At 39.4% G+C, this 16,767-nt stretch overlaps 1 protein-coding gene across 1 annotated transcript in view; it reads right to left on the bottom strand.

Annotated features, from left to right (window-relative positions):
• Positions 1–16,767, bottom strand: part of WDR33 (WD repeat domain 33) — a 109,700-nt gene that overhangs the window by 66,819 nt on the left and 26,114 nt on the right. Inside the window, 3 exon segments of the mRNA XM_003990676.5 lie at positions 2,369–2,473; positions 3,060–3,128; positions 4,969–5,195. Of these exon segments, the coding sequence (XP_003990725.2) occupies positions 2,369–2,473; positions 3,060–3,128; positions 4,969–5,172 (378 nt within the window). The 5' untranslated portion in view covers positions 5,173–5,195.

Raw genomic sequence — 16,767 nt, 5'->3', positions numbered from 1 at the left:
CCACTATGTGCAAGTGTCTCCTAAGATCTTACAGTTTGATCACCATATAAGAAATTTATCTAATGAACTGCAACAAATAAAGTTTTACCCTTCTGTACTGTGATGCAAAACGCTCAGATTTTATTCATTTCAAAAGATGTTCTGGGGCGGCTGGGTGGCTCCATCAGTTAAGTGTCTGACTTTGGCTCAGGTCATGATCTCACAGTTTGTGATTTCGAGCCCTGCATCGGGGTCTGTGCTGACAGGTCACAGCCTGCAGCCTGCTTTGGATTCTGTGTGTCCCTCCCTCTCTGCCCCTCCCCTGATCATGTTCTCTGTGTGTGTGTGTGTGTGTGTGTGTGTGTGTGTCTGTCTGTCTGTATGTCTGAAAAAAACTAAATAAACATTAAGAAAAAGAATGTTAAGGGGCGCCTGGGTGGCTCAGTCAGTTAAGCGTCTGACTTCGGCTCAGGTCATGATCTTGCGGTTCGTGAGTTCAAGCCCCGTGTCGGGCTCTGTGCTGATGGCTCAGAGCCTGGAGCCTGTTTCAGATTCTGTGTCTCCCTCTCTCTCTGACCCTCCCCCGTTCATGCTCTGTCTCTCTCTGTCTCAAAAATAAATAAAGGTTAAAAAAAAAAAATTTTTTTTTTTAAAAAAAGAAAAAGAATGTTAAAAGAAAAGGAAAAAAAAATGTTCTCAGGGTGCCTGGGTGGCTCAGTCGGTTAGGCATCCGATGTCAGCTCAGGTCATGATCTCACGGTTCCGTGAGTTCAAGCCCCAAGCGGGGCTCTGTGCTGACAGCTCAGCGCCTGGAGCCTCATTCAGATTCTGTGTCTCCCTCTCTCTCTGCCCCTCCCCTGCTCATGTTCTCTCTCAAAAATAAATAAAAATGTTTTAAAAAGTTAAAAAAAAAAAAAAGATGTTCTCTATTATGCTAAGAAGATATTAAAGTCAGCTGCACACCAGGGCACCTGGGTGGCTCAGTCGGTTAAGAAACTGACTTGATTTCGGCTCAGGTCACCATCTCACAGTTTCAAAGCTGTGAGAGTCTATGCGCACAGAGCAGAGCCTGCTTTGAATCCTGTCTCCCTCTCTCTGCCCCCACTAAACCCCACCTCTCTCTCTCAAAAATAAATAAATAGGGGTGCCTGGGTGGCTCAGTCGGTTGGGCGTCTGACTTCGGCTCAGGTCATGATCTCGCGGTCCGTGGGTTGGAGCCCTGCGTCGGGCTCTGTGCTGACAGCTCAGAGCCTGGAGCCTGTTTCAGATTCTGTGTCTCCCTCTTTCTCTGACCCTCCCCTGTTCATGCTGTCTCAAAAATAAATAAATGTTAAAATAAATAGATAGATAGATAGATAGATAGATAGATAAATAAATAAATAAATAAATAAATAAATAAATAAATAAATAAATAAATGTTAAAAATAAAATTAGCTCTTACCAAATTTCCTGACAAACAAAATTATATAACATACTGGTTGGCTCTACCAACAAAATAGCCATTAAAATAAGTTTCTCGACTGATGTTTTCTACTGCTTTAGGCCTCTGAAGCAAACAGGAGACAGAAGACTGACTGTAGCATCTCCCCCAGCCCCTGAGTTCTGCCTGCTGTCTGCCATACCTAGTATCAGAGAACTTGCTTATTATGCTCATTTGCCACAATGTTTGCTATATCTCTCTTTTCTCTGTCCCATTTTTTTCTTCCCCAATTCTTATTTGCTCAACTCTATTAGCTATCTTACATTTCTGGACTTGATGTACTGCTAACCAACAAGTACATTCTTACTTAGCAAATCACAAAGAAAATGATTATACTATCACAAATGGTAATATTAACTGAATGCCTGGGAGACAAAGATGGGAAGACTTTTTATTCCAAACCCCTTCAAATTCTCAAGTTTTGAACCATGTCAATCCACTATTTATTTAAAAATATACATTTTTTAATTTCATGCAAATATATGGAGTACCTACTATGTACCTTAATGGAGCTAATATTTATGGTTGACCATTGGTCTTTAGCTCTTCTCAGGTGTTTTCCTTACTAGTGACACCTAACAGTCTTCATTAACCCTGAGATGCACTTTCTAAACAGCAGCAAAACATCCCTATTCAAGAGCAAGTCCGAGACCTGCTGCAATATAGATCCATAGCCTGCGCAGAGAATTCTATGGAAATTGTAACATGAAGAACAATCCAAAAGCAGTATCTTACTCAATGTGGCTATAGTAGGTAAGTGACTGGGTATTTCAAAAGATTTATTAGCAACACACCAATGTTCATACCAGATATATATTTAAAATAATTTAATTTTCTCTGTCCTGTTAAGCATATGTACAGATTAACTCAGGATTAACTTTTCCAAAAAACATCCAAAAGAATACTTACCCTAACAACAAATACAGGACACTTTACTTTATTTGTTGATGTTCGAACAAATTTTGTTGTTACTGCATTCATAGGATTATTCAACATCCCTATAGGTGGGACCAGCTACAAAAAGAGAAAATTGGGTTTTAAAGAGCTCCTGATTATGCACAGAGCATAAACCAGGGACAGAGCAAGGTAATTATTTCAACATGTAAAGACAAATTCAAGACTATACAGGACTTTCAAAAAACTATTATTATAGATAATAATCAGTCAGTATTAATTAAATTTAAAAAACTGAGACACAGGACAGTTAAATGCCCATTATTAATAAAAAAACAAAAAAATCAAGTACCAGATTTCACCAATTACCTCTCAAGGTCAACATAATAAAAACATGTTTCACAATAAGCCAAATTTAAAATTAGCTTTCGTATTCCACAGACTTTGAGGTAGTGGTCTTTTGTTAGACATGGCTTTAAGCCCCAAATAAAAAGTTCACCCACCATTAGAGTACAAGAAAAATTTTAATTGAGATAAAAACCAATGGAGTACATACATCTTATATTATCTCTTTAGGAATCTTTTGTTTTAATTATAAATCCGTAAAAAGAAAATTCCATGTTGCATTTGAGGTCACATAGTTTTAGGTTCAAATATCCAATCAAAGAGGTTTTATTAAACTAGTGTGACACATCTTAATACTCACATCATTATAATAACCTGCGTCAGGCTGAACTGCCCGCATGTCTCTCTGGTCTCTTTGCCATATTCTATTCTGTTTGAAATAAACAAATTAATTAATTAACATATGGTGCATTATACTCAGTTTCAAACTAAAGTAAGCATTAACAGAATGTAAGCTGCTATCAAATGGGGAGAAAATAGGATTAAAACCTTTTCACAGGTTCTAACACAAAGATAACAGTGGGTATCTTAAAGAGATCTTATCCTAGGGGTGCCTGAGTGGTTCAGTGGGTTAAGCACCAGAATCTTGATTTCCGCTCAGGTCATGACCTCTGTTGGTGAGGTTAAGCTACACCTTGGACTCTGCACTGACAACACAGAGCCTGCTTAGGATTTTCTCTCTCCCCCTCTCTCTGCACTTCTGCCACTCATGTGCCCACAGCACTCCTTCTCTCTCTCAAAATAAACACAGAAAGAAATTTTTTTTCTATGTTTGTTTATTTTTGTGTGTGTGAGAGAAAGAATGAGCATGAATGGGGAAAGGGCAGAGAGAGAGGGAGAGAGAAATCCCAAGCAGACCCTGAGCTCCCAGCACAGAGCCTGACGTGGGGCTCAAACCCACAACGTGTGAAATCATGACCTGAGCCAAAACCAAGAGTCGGACGCTTAACCAAGCAACCCAGGTGCCCCAGAAAAATTTTTTTTAAAAATCAGGGGCACCTGGGTGGCTCAGTCAGTTGTGTCTGACTTTAGCTCAGGTAACGACCTCACGGTTGGTGAGTTTGAGCCCCGTGTTGGGCACTGTGCTGACAGCTCAGAGCCTGCTTCAGATTCATATTCTCTCTCTCTCTCTCTCTCTCCCTCTCTCTCTCACCCCCTGACCCTCCCCCCGACTCATATTCTGTCTCTCCCCTTCTCTCAAAAATAAAGACATTTAAAAAAATTAAAAATTAAAAGAGAGAGAGCTCGAGAGAGAGCTCTTACCCTACTTACATTGCTTAGAATCTCCCTCCTCTCTTTACTACACCTCATCCCCAACCAATCATCCAAGATACTGCTGACCATTCTCACCATACATTAATAAAAGGAAAAAGAATAAGGGATAGATAGGCAGATGTCTTCAGTTTCTTCAAAATCCTCAGCACAAAACAATTTCTGGTATCCTGCCCTTGGTTGTCTTAAGACATCTCAAGCTCTCTTAGACTAGTTTTGCAACTGAATTACCTGGAAAAACCTAAATCTGTCTTCACCTCTGAATGAATCTTTTTCTCATGTCTGCAACATACTAATTATATCCAATATGCCAACAGGTCTTTAACAGGTCTCAGGTAAGAAAAAGCAAACATTTTCTTCATTGGAGGCCAGAGAAGACCAAAACCTGATCAAAGTAATAGGGTTAGTAATCAAAAGCGAGTCACAGAGGCTAATTCCTTGAAGACAAGTAAATAAAGAACTCAAAGGGAGAAAGATCAGACAGAGGTTTCTGCAGACCCCTATCCTGCCTGTGAGTGCCACCCACCAGCAGGGCCTGAAGAGTCCCTGTGCCTTGTGCCAGAGCCTCAGACACGCAGAACCGCTATTCTGAACGTGTGTTCTCACAGGAATATCCTCATATTGGTAGTGTCAACATTTCATATGTACGTGGGTTTAACAAGTGTCTTAAGGCTGGCCTAGGGATTAAAGTACCACTTTCTAAGATTTACTATGAACTTTAGAACAAGGCCTATTTCTAAATTAGAGTTTAAGTTTCACAATTTTTGAGAAGACTCACACATGCAAAGACTCAAAACGTACTGGTGACCAGCTGCACTCTGGAACTGCACTCCATCCCATTAATCCAAGGACACAGCTATGCTTATAACCCTGTATTTTAAAAACTTTCTTTTTTAAAAAAAAGACAAAGTTTGATCATCAGAAGCACATTAACTTACCTCCAAATACTTAATTACAGATGGATTATAGTCTATGGTTTTTCGGTTTACTGCTTTTCTCATCCGTTTTCCATCAAAAGTAAGTTGTTGCATTGCTTGCTGCTGTGCAAAATCAGGTCGCTTATAAAAGAGTTGTCGAGGTGCTTGGTGTTGGAACCTTGGCATATGGAAAAAACGAGGAGGAGAACCAATTTCTGTAGCCATGGTGAAGTTTTCGTTCTAGGACACTAGGGTAGGGAAAAAGTACTTTCACTAAAAACATCAGCACTAAGCACTGCTCGAAAATATTTTTAAATGAGTTACTTTTTACACTTCTCTTCCTTTTTCAAATAAGTATCATTTCTAGCTTTTAGTCAACCTATTTACAAAATGAACTATTGGATTTAATGGCAGAGACCAGTTACATATTTTAAAAAGGTCAATTCACAGAATAAGTGCTAATAAGCATTTATTATAAAATTCAGGCTGACGGAAGGAAAAAACCACAGTTTATAACAGCGTGGGGTGTGTGTGCTGAGTATTGTGCATGTGTGAGGTAGGGGGTAGGGTAGAACCACTGAGAACTGTTCACATTGTTAAAATGAAGTTTTCGGGAGGCGTCTGGGCAGCTCAGTCAGTTCAGAGTCTGACTTTGGCTCAGGTCATGACCTCACAGTTTGTGGGTTTGAGCCCCACATCAGTCTCTGTGCTGACAGTGCAGATTCTCTGCCTCTCTCTCTCTGCCCCTCCCCAACTTGTGTTCTCTCTCAAAAAAAATATAATAATTAATTTTAAAAAAATGTGTGTGTGTGTGTGTGTGTGTGTGTGTGTGTGTGTGTGTGTGTGTATACATACATATATGAAGTTTTCAGGGCACTAGGGTGGCTCAAGTGGCTAAGCATCCGACTTCATCTCAGGTCATGATCTCACCGTTCATGGGTTCGAGCCCCATGTTGAGCTCTCTGCTGTCAGCACAGAGCCAGCTTCAGATTCTCTGTCTGCCTCCCTTTCAGCCCCTCCCCTGCTCACACACTCTTTTCCATTAGAAAAAAAAATTTTTTTGTTTAATGTTTATGGGGGCGCCTGGGTGGCTCAGTCGGTTGAGCATCCGACTTCGCCTCAGGTCATGATCTCACAGTCTGTGAGTTTGAGCCCCACGTCGGGATCTGTGTTGACAGCTCAGAGCCTGGCTTCGGATTCTGTGTCTCCCCCTCTCTCTGCTCCTCCCCAGCTCATGCTCTCTGTCTCAAAAATAAATAAAAACATTAAAAAAAAATTAATGTTTATGTATTTTTGAGAAAGGAAGAGAGACAGAGTGCAAGCAGGGGAGGGGCAGAGAGAGAAGTAGACACAGAGTCAGAAGGAGGCTCTAGGCTCTGAGCTGTCAGCAGAGCACCTGACTCAGGGCTTGAACTCAGGAGCCACGAGATCATAACCTGAGCCAAAGTCAGACACTTAAGTGACTCACCCAGGTGCCCCCCAAAATAAACATTTTTTAAAATAAATAAAAATATTAAGCTTATCATAAGACCCCATTTTATTTATGCAAGAATAACTAAAAAAATTTTTAAATCTGGGGGGCATCTGGATGGCTCAGTTAGTTGAGTGACTGACACTTGATTTCGGCTCAGGTCATGATCCTGAAGTTCATGAAATCGAGCCCCACATCAGACTCTGTGCTGACAGCACAGAGTCTGCTTGGGATTCACTCTCCCTCTCTCTCTGCCCCTGACTTGTGGGCTCTCACTCTTTCTCAAAATAAATAAACATTAAAAAAAATTGTAAAAAAAAATTTTTCTTTTTCTTTCTAATTTTTAATCTTTTTTGTCCTTTCAAATTTCCTAGGAATAGTGTAAAAAGAGCAATAAACTATCCTATTTCGTATGAATGTTGAAAGTATGTATATCTAATTTCAGGATCAAAACAACTACCACAGAAACGTATTTCTCAGCATTGTGTATTTACATATTCATACAAGCAACACTAACATCTGAACAGAAAAAATATTCTCTTGATTTCGACTCAGGTCTTGACATCAGGTTCATCAGATGGAGTCCCACATTGGGGCTCCGTGCTGAGCAGGGAGCCTGCTTAGGATTCTCTCTCTCTCGCTCCCTCTGCCCCTCTCCCCTGCTTGTGCTCTCTCTAAAAAAAAATAATAAATTGTTTTAAAAAGCTCAAAAATAAATAAAAATCAAATGAACATCTTTAGGGGTGTCTGGCTGGCTCAGTCAGTAGAGCCTTCAACTCTTGATCTCAAGATCATGAGTTCAAGCCCCAATCTAGGCATGGAACCTACCTAAAATAAATTTTTAAAAACAAATAAACAAACAAACAAACATTTTTAGGGGCTACACTTCAAGAAACTATATATCACCAAATGGAGAAAATGAAACTAAGAGCTTTATCCTTCATAATTACTGTGATTTCTACTTACTCTATTATTCACTTAAGCTACATTAACAGAACAACTTAAACTACACTCAGGTTTGTCCCCAAAGCATGTTCATCTATCTAGTGTGGAGGGAAGGTGGGACAAGAAAGATAAACTAAGGTACAGAGAGGACAAGTAATTTGGATATGATTATTAAACACTACATACTAACAAGAAAACCAAACGGCTAAGGAAAAAAAAATCCACATGAAACAATGAACTCATCATGTCTTTATTGTACACACAAGCCTTCAGTGTTTCAAGCAATAAGCAAAATTTCATCAAGTGCCTACTTTATATTATACCCTGCACCACATATAGCATATCATTCTGATTTACTGAGTATCACTTCTAAGTTCAGAGAACAGATTTCAGACCTTGTGGTGGTTGGACCCATCTCTATTTTTGGCAAATACAAAGACTCCTGAGTTCACAAGAGTTTGCAGCATATTCTTAGCCTTCAAGCTTTCAACTACTCCCCAAAAATAAGCAAACCACTCAACTTCTCTGCTTATGTTTTCTCAACCTGGACAAGGAAGTTAATGTACCTAACTTCCAAGATTCTTTTTGCTCAAAGATACTATTTTAAATGAAATCTACTATTCTGTTAGCCAACACAGTGACTAGTCTATTGAACAAAGTGGAATATCCAGACTTAGTTCTCCACTGTTTGTGCACACAAGTCTATACCAGCATTATAATTATGGTTCTTGTCGCAACTGACACAAAGTAACAGGTTTTGTAAGCTTCATCATGTGGCAATTATACCAAAATTATACCTGAAGATAGAAAAGTGAATAGAAAAAAACTGTAAGTGCTTTCCTTCAATAACAGTCATTACAAATTTCACATTGTAGAACTGTGCTAAACAAGAACTCATTTTATTGAACCTAAGCCTCCAAATAAAGTAACAAAAACTGTACATGAATGCTAACAAAGCCTCAAAAATTATGAAACGAATAGTACAATGAAGAGAAAGAACAGGAAGGTATTCATTAGTAAGGGTAAGACTTAAGTTGGAAATTAGATAGGAAAATTAATATAGGGTAATGAGCAGGCACTACCAAATGTACTGAGGCAGTTCCCAGCCATGAATACACACACATTTAGAAATTGCTGAAACAGTTGAAAAATCCCCATAGCAAAGGGAAGCATAATGAGAAATTCAATTCATTTCAAGAATTTATCAGTGAGCACTAACTACCTGACAGGCTCAAAAGAGACACACACACACACACACACACACACACACACACACACACACGCTGCTATCAAAAGACTGACAGTTTGTAAGTAGGTATTGTGCCTGACTACAGTAGCTATGGCAGAATTTGGTCCAATTATCAAATCAAGTAATTCTTACCATGTCAACCAGTAATCAGAGCTTCTGATCACAAAAAAAAAGCTTGTTTTCCCAAACTGAGATGAAATAATTCTAACCAAGAGCAAATTATGTATGCATTAAAGAGCTAGGATAGCAAGTACAATAAGTATGGAACTTCTAAAAATAATAAAAGGTTTTAAGATCCCCACATGATTAACACAAACCTGGACTCCACTGTCAGAACCTTAGCCTGGAAACCTCTATTTTAAGATTATTGATCTCCAGGGGCACCTGGGTGGCTCAGCTGGTTAAGCGTCTGACTCTTGATTTCAACTCAGGACATGATCTCGCAGTTTTGTGATTTTGAGCCCTATGTCAGGCTTTGTGCTGACCACGTAAGCATGCTTAGAATTCCTCTTTCTCTACCCCACTCATGCTCTCTCAAAATAAATAAATTAACTTAAAAAAAATTTTTAAGACTATCGATAGCCAAACCAGTAAATATGTCCTGGGATGAATAGTCTACCCTAAATGAGATCTGATACCTACAAAGTCCCAGAACTTTGAGGGGACCTACATGAGTGGTAAACAAGGCCAGTAACAAAAGCATCATCAAGATCCCTTTTTCTTCACTGCCCAATCTTTAATAAATGTGAATCCCCAACAAATTAGGAGAAATTATAATGAGACCATTCAGTTTTTTAAAGAATAAACAAGACAGCTGTTTATATAAGTAGTTTTTAAAAGTTCACATGATTCTGTATCTTGACTGTGGTAGCAGATACACGAACCTATCCAAAAGGTTATATCTGATTGTACAGTGTCATTTATGTGACATTCTTGAAATAACAAAATAACAAAAATGGAGAACAGGAGTTAGGGATAGGGAAGGGGTGTGATTATAAAAGGGGAACTACTGTGGTGATGAACTGTTAAGGATCTTGACTGTGGTGGTAAATACACAAATATATACATATAATGAAATTACAGAAAATTACTCACACAAGCACCAGTAAAACTCAAGAAATTTGTATAAGATCTATAGATTAAAATCAGTATTAATCTCATCTTGTGATATTGTGCTATCATTTCCAAGCTGTTACCCCTGGGAGAAACTAGACAAAGTACATGGGACCATTAGGTATTTTTTTTTTAATTTTTTTAAATTTACTTTTTAAGACAGAGAGAGAGACAGAGCATGAGTGGGGATGGGGCAGAGAAGAGAGGGAGACACAGAATCTGAAGCAAGCTCCAGGCTCCGAGCTGTCAGCACAGAGCCCAACACAGGGCTCAAACTCACAAACTGTGAGATCATGACCTGAGGCAAAGTTGGATGCTTAACCAACTGAGCCAGTCAGGCACCCCATTCGGTATTTTTCTTCCAAATGCACTGAACATATAATCATCTCAATAAAAATTGATTAAAAATGTTAACATGAGGGGCACCTGGGTGGCCCAATCCATAAAGTATCTGACTTCAGCTCAGGTCACAATCTTGCGGTTTGTGGGTTTGAGTCCCACACTGGGATCTGCACTGTCAGCTTAGAGCCTGTTTCGGATTCTCAGCCTCCCTCTCTCTCTGCCCCTCCCCCATTCGGGTATTCTTCCCCCCCCCCCCCCCCTTTCTCTCTTTCTCTCTCTATCGGGGGCCTGGGTGGCTCAGTCAGTTAAGTGTCACACTTCCCCTCAGGTTATGATCTCACAGTTCAGGAGTTTCAAGCCCTCCATCAGGCTCTGCACTCACAGGGACAGCCGGCTTGAGTCTCTCTCTCTGCCCCTCCCCAGTTTGCGCTTTCTCTCAAAATAAACTTAAAAAATGAAAAAATAATTAAAAAAATAAAGATTCTATCTCTCCCCCTCTGCCCCTCTCCCCTGCTCACTTGTTCAAAAAAAAAAGGAAAGAAAAAAAAAGAGCATTTTAAGACTACCATAATAAATTTGTTGATAACTAAATTGGACATTAAAAAGCAAATTTTTTGAAATGTTTATTTTTGAGAGAGAGAGAATATATTAGTGGGGAGGAGCAGAGAGAGAGGGAGCCAGAGGTTCCAAAGCAGGCCCTGCACTGACAACAGCAAGCCCAATCTGGGGCTCGAACTCCCAAACCATGAGATCATGACCTGAGCTGAAGTCAGACATTCAACCAACAGAGCCACCCAGGCACCCCTAAAAATCAATTTTATTTAACTCTCAGTGTAGGAGTTTTCCAACTTTTATAGCTTTCAGCCACAGTTTCAACTGCAGAACTCTTCATAACCTGGGGTAAGGAGCTTGCACTGCATACTTAGTTGTGAAGTTACTGAAACATTTTAATGGATACTGAACTTGACCAATTTAACATGTTACTTAATACTATACTTGGGCTTTTAGATTGTTTTCTGTGCCATTTCAAGAGCTTTTACATATAATACACACATGAACATAATTCTGGCTGTCGACTTAATTAGAAAATAATTCAATATTCCACAAGTGTGATTCTGGGATAAAGAAATCTGTACTATCAATTGTTTCAATGGAGATAAACTCAGTGTGGTTTTTCCCCTTGTCATTAGCATACAAAACAAGAGAGCTTTTCCATTTTTATGTGTTTTTTAAACTGGATTATGTATTAACTTACCAACTATTTAAGCCAATAAAAACTGAACAAACGAAGTCTCACTGGATTACTGAATTCATCTTTGCAAAAGTAAAAATGATGCAACATTTTCTAGATAAAGTAATCTCCTAAACTAGGAATAAGGAATTCAAAGATTGAAGTATGAGCCAAAACCAGCAGTTCCCAAAGCCAGGCTTTAAGGCTCTCATCTTCATTCTGATTTAACTGTATGGGATATAAACCAAGCAGCAGAGATTTTTTTTAATGTTTATTTATTTTGAGGGAGAGAGAGCAGGGAAGAGAAAGAGATAGAGGAGAGAGTCAATCCCAAGCAGGCTCCACACTGTCAGCACAGAGCCCGACGAAAGGTTCAATAAGAAAAACCACGAGATCATGACCTGAGCCAGAATCAATAATCAGGCGCTTAACCAACAGAGCCATCCAGGCACTCCGTGAGCAGCAGCGCTTTTTAAAGCGTGAATCAACAACCACAACCAAGATGCAGAACCCTCTGTTATCAATCTCCTATCACTACCCCTAATCCCTGGCAACAACTGATGTTTCCCATTACTGTAATTTTTCTCTTTTGTTGAATGTCATATAAATAAAATCACACACTGTGTACCCTTTTGAGTCTGGCATTTTTCACGTAGCTTAACACTTTTGATATTCACCAATGTTGTAGCAAGTACCAATAATTCCATTTTTTTTCAGTTTTATTTATTTACTGAGAGAGAGAGAGAGAGAGAGAGAGAGAGAGAGAGAGAGGGAGAGAGAGAGAGAGAGAGAGGGAGAGAAAGCAGGGGAGAGGCAGAGAGTGGGAGAGAGAATCCCAAACAGACTCCACACTATCAGTACAGAGCACGACACGGGGCTCAATCCCATAAACCATGAGATCGTGACCTGAGCTGAAATCAAGAGTCAGATGCTTAACTGACTAAGTCACCCAGGTGCCCCCCACCAATAATTCCTTTTTTATTATTGAATTCTATGGATATACCACATTTTGTTTATCCATTCTCCAATTCAGGAGAATGCCTGTAGCACTTAACAATTTGAAAATTGCTACTGACATTCACATGTAGTTTTTGTGTGAACTGTTAAGTCTTCATTTTTCCTGAGTAAATATCTAGGATTGAAACTACAATGGTGGAGGGTGCCTGGGTGGCTCAGTTGGTTTAGCGTCCGACTTCAGCTCAGGTCATGATCTCGTGGTTTCATGAGTTTGAGCCCCATATCAGGCTCTCTTTGCTGTAAGCACAGAACCCACTTCAGATCCTCTGTTCCCCTCTCTCTTTCTGCCCCTCCCTCACTAGTGCTCTCTCTCAAAAATAAACATTAAAAAAAATTTAATTAAAAAACAAAACTACAGGGTCATGGAAGTTTTTGTTTAACTTTATGGGAAGCTTTCAAAAGATTTACCAAAGTGGCTGTACCATTTTGCATTCCCACAGCAATGTATTGTATGTGGGAATGTATGTGTTCCAATTGCTCTACATCCTCACTAATACTTAATATTGTCAGCTAGGGAGAGAAGGATTGTTTATTTTCTTAGTCACCCTAACAAGCGTACAGTCACATCTCACTGTGGCTGTAATTTGTATTTCCCTAATGACTAATGATGCAGAGAATCTTTCAAGTCCTTACTTGCTACCCATACATCATGTCCAGTGAAGTTTCGGGTTCAAATCTTTTGCTCATTCTTTAATTCGGTTTTTTTCTTATTATAGAGTTTCAGAATTATTTCTGTACTCTACATATAAAGTCTTTGTCAGATATGTGATCTGCAAATATCTTCTCTCAGTCTGCCACTTCTTTTCACTCTCTTCAGAGTATCTTTCAAAAAATGGAAGCTTTTATCTTTTTTTAAGTTTATTGGGGGGAGGGAGGGAGGGAGGGAGGGGGAGAGAGAGGGAGGGAGGGGGAGAGGGAGGGAGGGAGGGAGGGGGAGGGGGGGGAGGGGGAGGGAGAGGGAGAGGGAGAGGGAGAGGGAGAGGGAGAGGGAGAGGGAGAGGGAGAGGGAGAGGGAGAGGGAGAGGGAGAGGGAGAGGGAGAGAGAGAGAGAGAGAGAGAGAGAGAATATCCCAAACAGGCTCTGCACTAGCAGTGAGGGGCTCGAACTCATGAACCATGAGATCATGACCTGAGTTGAAATCAAGAATCACACCACAAAGATTAATTTGTGGTGGTGTTAATTTTAACAACATCCAATTTATCAATTTATGTTATGCTTTTGGTCATATGTAAGAAATTTCATCTAAGCCAAGGTTACAAAGATTTTTCTCCTTTGTTCTCTTCTGCCAATTGTATTATTTTACATTTTACATTTAGATCTCTGATCTATTTGAGTTCATTGCCACATTAGGTATAAGAGATAGTTTAAAATTCTTTTTTCTCATATGCTGTCCAATTGTTCTGACTCCATTATGTGGAAAAAAGGCTATCTTTACTGAATTGCCTTTACACCTTTATCGAAATCAACGGACTGCATTTTTTCTATGGGTCTACCTCAATACCCTGATCACTGTAACTTCACAGAAGGTCTTGAAATCAGCTACATTTCAGATCAAATCCTCCAACTATGTTGTTCTTTATCAAATGGTCTAGCAATCTGTGTTCTTCTGCCATTTTATAATTTTTAAAAGCAGTTTATCATTATCTACCAAAAAAAGTGTTACTGATTTTGATCTGGGTACACCAGGCTGAGGAGAAATTACATTTTAACAATACTGAGTCTTCAAACCACAAACAGTAATTCTCTACAAATATTTAGGCCTTCTTTGATTTGCTGCATCAGTGTTTCGTAGTTCTAGACACACAGATCCTGTATACACTTTGTCAGATTTACACCTATTTTTGGTGCCACTTAAGTGGTACTGTTTTTTACTTATTTCCATTCCTGGTTGTTCATTGCTAGTATAAACAAATACAATTAATTCTTATACATTGTCCGTATATTCTGCAACCTTGCTAAATTCACATGTTGGTCCTAGAATCTCTCTTGTAGATTCCTTGGAGTATTCTACATAGACAATCATATCATCTGCAAATACGGGCAATTTATTTCTTCCTTTCTGTTCTAAAAACTTTCTTTTTTTGCCTTATCACACTTCTCCATCTTAAAGGAGAAAACATTGTCTTCACTAGTAAGCATTATGGCATTAGCTACATACTTTTGTAGATGCCCTTCATCACATAAAAGAAAAACTCAATTCCTAGAATTTCTAGTTTGTAAGAATTTTTATCAAGTATGAAAAATTTTGTCAAATGCTTCTTCTCAATGTACACAGATGATCATATGGCTTTTCTTAGTCTTAATACAGTAAATAAGCCTCAACAACTTTTAAATGTGGAACACACTTGCATTCCCAAGATAAATCCCACTGGTCATGATGTATCATCCTTTTAATATATTGGTGGAATTTAACTCACATCTTGTCGTGACTTTTGCATCTATGCTCATGAAGAATATTAACATAGTTTTCTTTTCTTGTAACATCTTTATCTGGTTTTATTATCAAGCCTCATATAATGAATTGGGAAGTATTCCTTCTAACATTTCCTGGGAGACACTGTGCAGATTTGGTATCTTTTCCTCTTACATGTTTGGTAGAATTCACCTGCGAAACCATCTGGATGGACTTCAAGTTTCCTCCACTGGAAGGTTTTAAACTATGAATTCAGTTTCTTTAAAAGAAGACTATTCTAGGGCACCTGGGTGGCTCAGTTGGTTAAGCATCCAAATCTGATCTCAGTTGAGGTCTTGATCTCAGGGACATGAGTTCATGCCCCGTGTAGGTCCCCATATTGGTCACGAAGCCTACTTAAAAAAAAAAAAAAAAAAGATGAAGACTATTCCAGTTATCTATTCCTTCTGAGTGAGTTTTGGTAGTTTGTTCTTTAAAGGAATTGAGCAGTTTCACTCAAGCTGTCACATTTTGGGCATAGAGTTGTTCATGGTATTCTTATTATTGTTTTAATGTCTATAAGATCTGTAGTGATAGCTCCTCTTTCATTCCTAATATTGTTAACTTGGTCTCCTCCCTCACTATCCATGCTCTGCTTCTATTAAACAGTCTGTCATTCTTTCAAGTAAAACACCAGGTTCTGTAAAAAGTGAATATTACTATGAATATTACATAATTTCCTCAGGGAACTACTGTACTTCTGTAAATAGCAAAAGTGCTTTATCCACACTTCCCATTTCATCACACACTATCCATTAGTCTGCTTGGCTTGCCATAACAAACTAGTACCGACTGAGAGGCTGAAACAAAAATTTATTTTCTCACAGTTCTGGAAGCTGAAAATCTGAGATCAGGGTGCCAGCACAGTCAGGCTCTTGGTTTGCAGACAGCCACCTTCTTGCTATGTCCTCACATGGCAGAAAGAGACAGCAAGTACTCTGTGTCTCTTCTTATAGGGACCCATCAGGAAGCCCCTACCTTCATTGCCTCATTTAAACCTAATTATCTCCCAAAGGCCAGATTTCCAAATCCCATCACATTGGGGGTTAGGACCTCAACATATAAATTTTACAGAGACATGATTCAATCCACAGAACGCTCTATTTAAAAAAACATATATTCAAGGTGGGTGGGAGGATGGGTGATACAGGTAATGGGGATTAAGGAGTACACTTGTCATAATGCACACTGGATGATGTATGGAATAGGTGAATCACTACACTGTACATCTGAAACGAATATAACACTGTGTGTTAACTATACTGGAATTAAAATAACTTGAGGGGGAAGGAGGCCTGGGTGGCTCAGTTGGTTAAGCATCCAGCTTAGGCTCAGGTCATGATCTCACAGCTTGTGAGTTGGAGACCCACATCAGGCTCTCTGCTGTCAGTGTGGAGCCCATTTTGGATAAATAAAAAATAAAAATAATTATAATAATAATAAAAACAAACTGGGGCACTTGGGTGGTTCAGTCGGTTAAGCATCTGACTCTTGATTTCAGCTCAGGTCATGATCTCACGGGTTTGTGAGTTTGAGCCCCACATCAGCCTCCATGCTGGCCATGCGGACCCTGCTTGGGATTCTCTCTCCCCCTCTCTTTCTGCCCCTCCCCTGGGCATACACGCTTTCTCTTTCTCAAAATAAATAAATAAATTTTAAAATAAAATAAATTAGAGGCGCCTGGGTGACCCAGTTGGTTAAGCATCAGACTTCAGCTCAGGTCATGATCTTGCGGTTCGTGGGTTTGAGCACTGCAACGCACTCTGTGCTGACAGCTCAGAGCCTGGAGCCTGCTTCAAATTCTGTGCCTCCCACTCTCTCTGCCCCTCCCCCATTGGTGCTCTCTCAAAAATAAGCAAACATTTAAAAAATTAATTAAATAAAATAAATTAAAAACGCAAAACCAAAGTGGCGCCTGGGTGGCTCAGTCAGGTAAGTATCCAACTCTTGATTTCAGCTCAGGTCATGATCTAACAATTAGTGAGTTCGAGCCCCAAGT

The sequence above is a fragment of the Felis catus genome, chromosome C1 (genome assembly GCF_018350175.1).
Source record: "Felis catus isolate Fca126 chromosome C1, F.catus_Fca126_mat1.0, whole genome shotgun sequence".
In the NCBI taxonomy this organism is placed as follows: domain Eukaryota; kingdom Metazoa; phylum Chordata; class Mammalia; order Carnivora; family Felidae; genus Felis; species Felis catus.
Note: the sequence above shows the minus strand (reverse complement) of the source record. Positions and strands in the feature narration are given on the sequence as shown.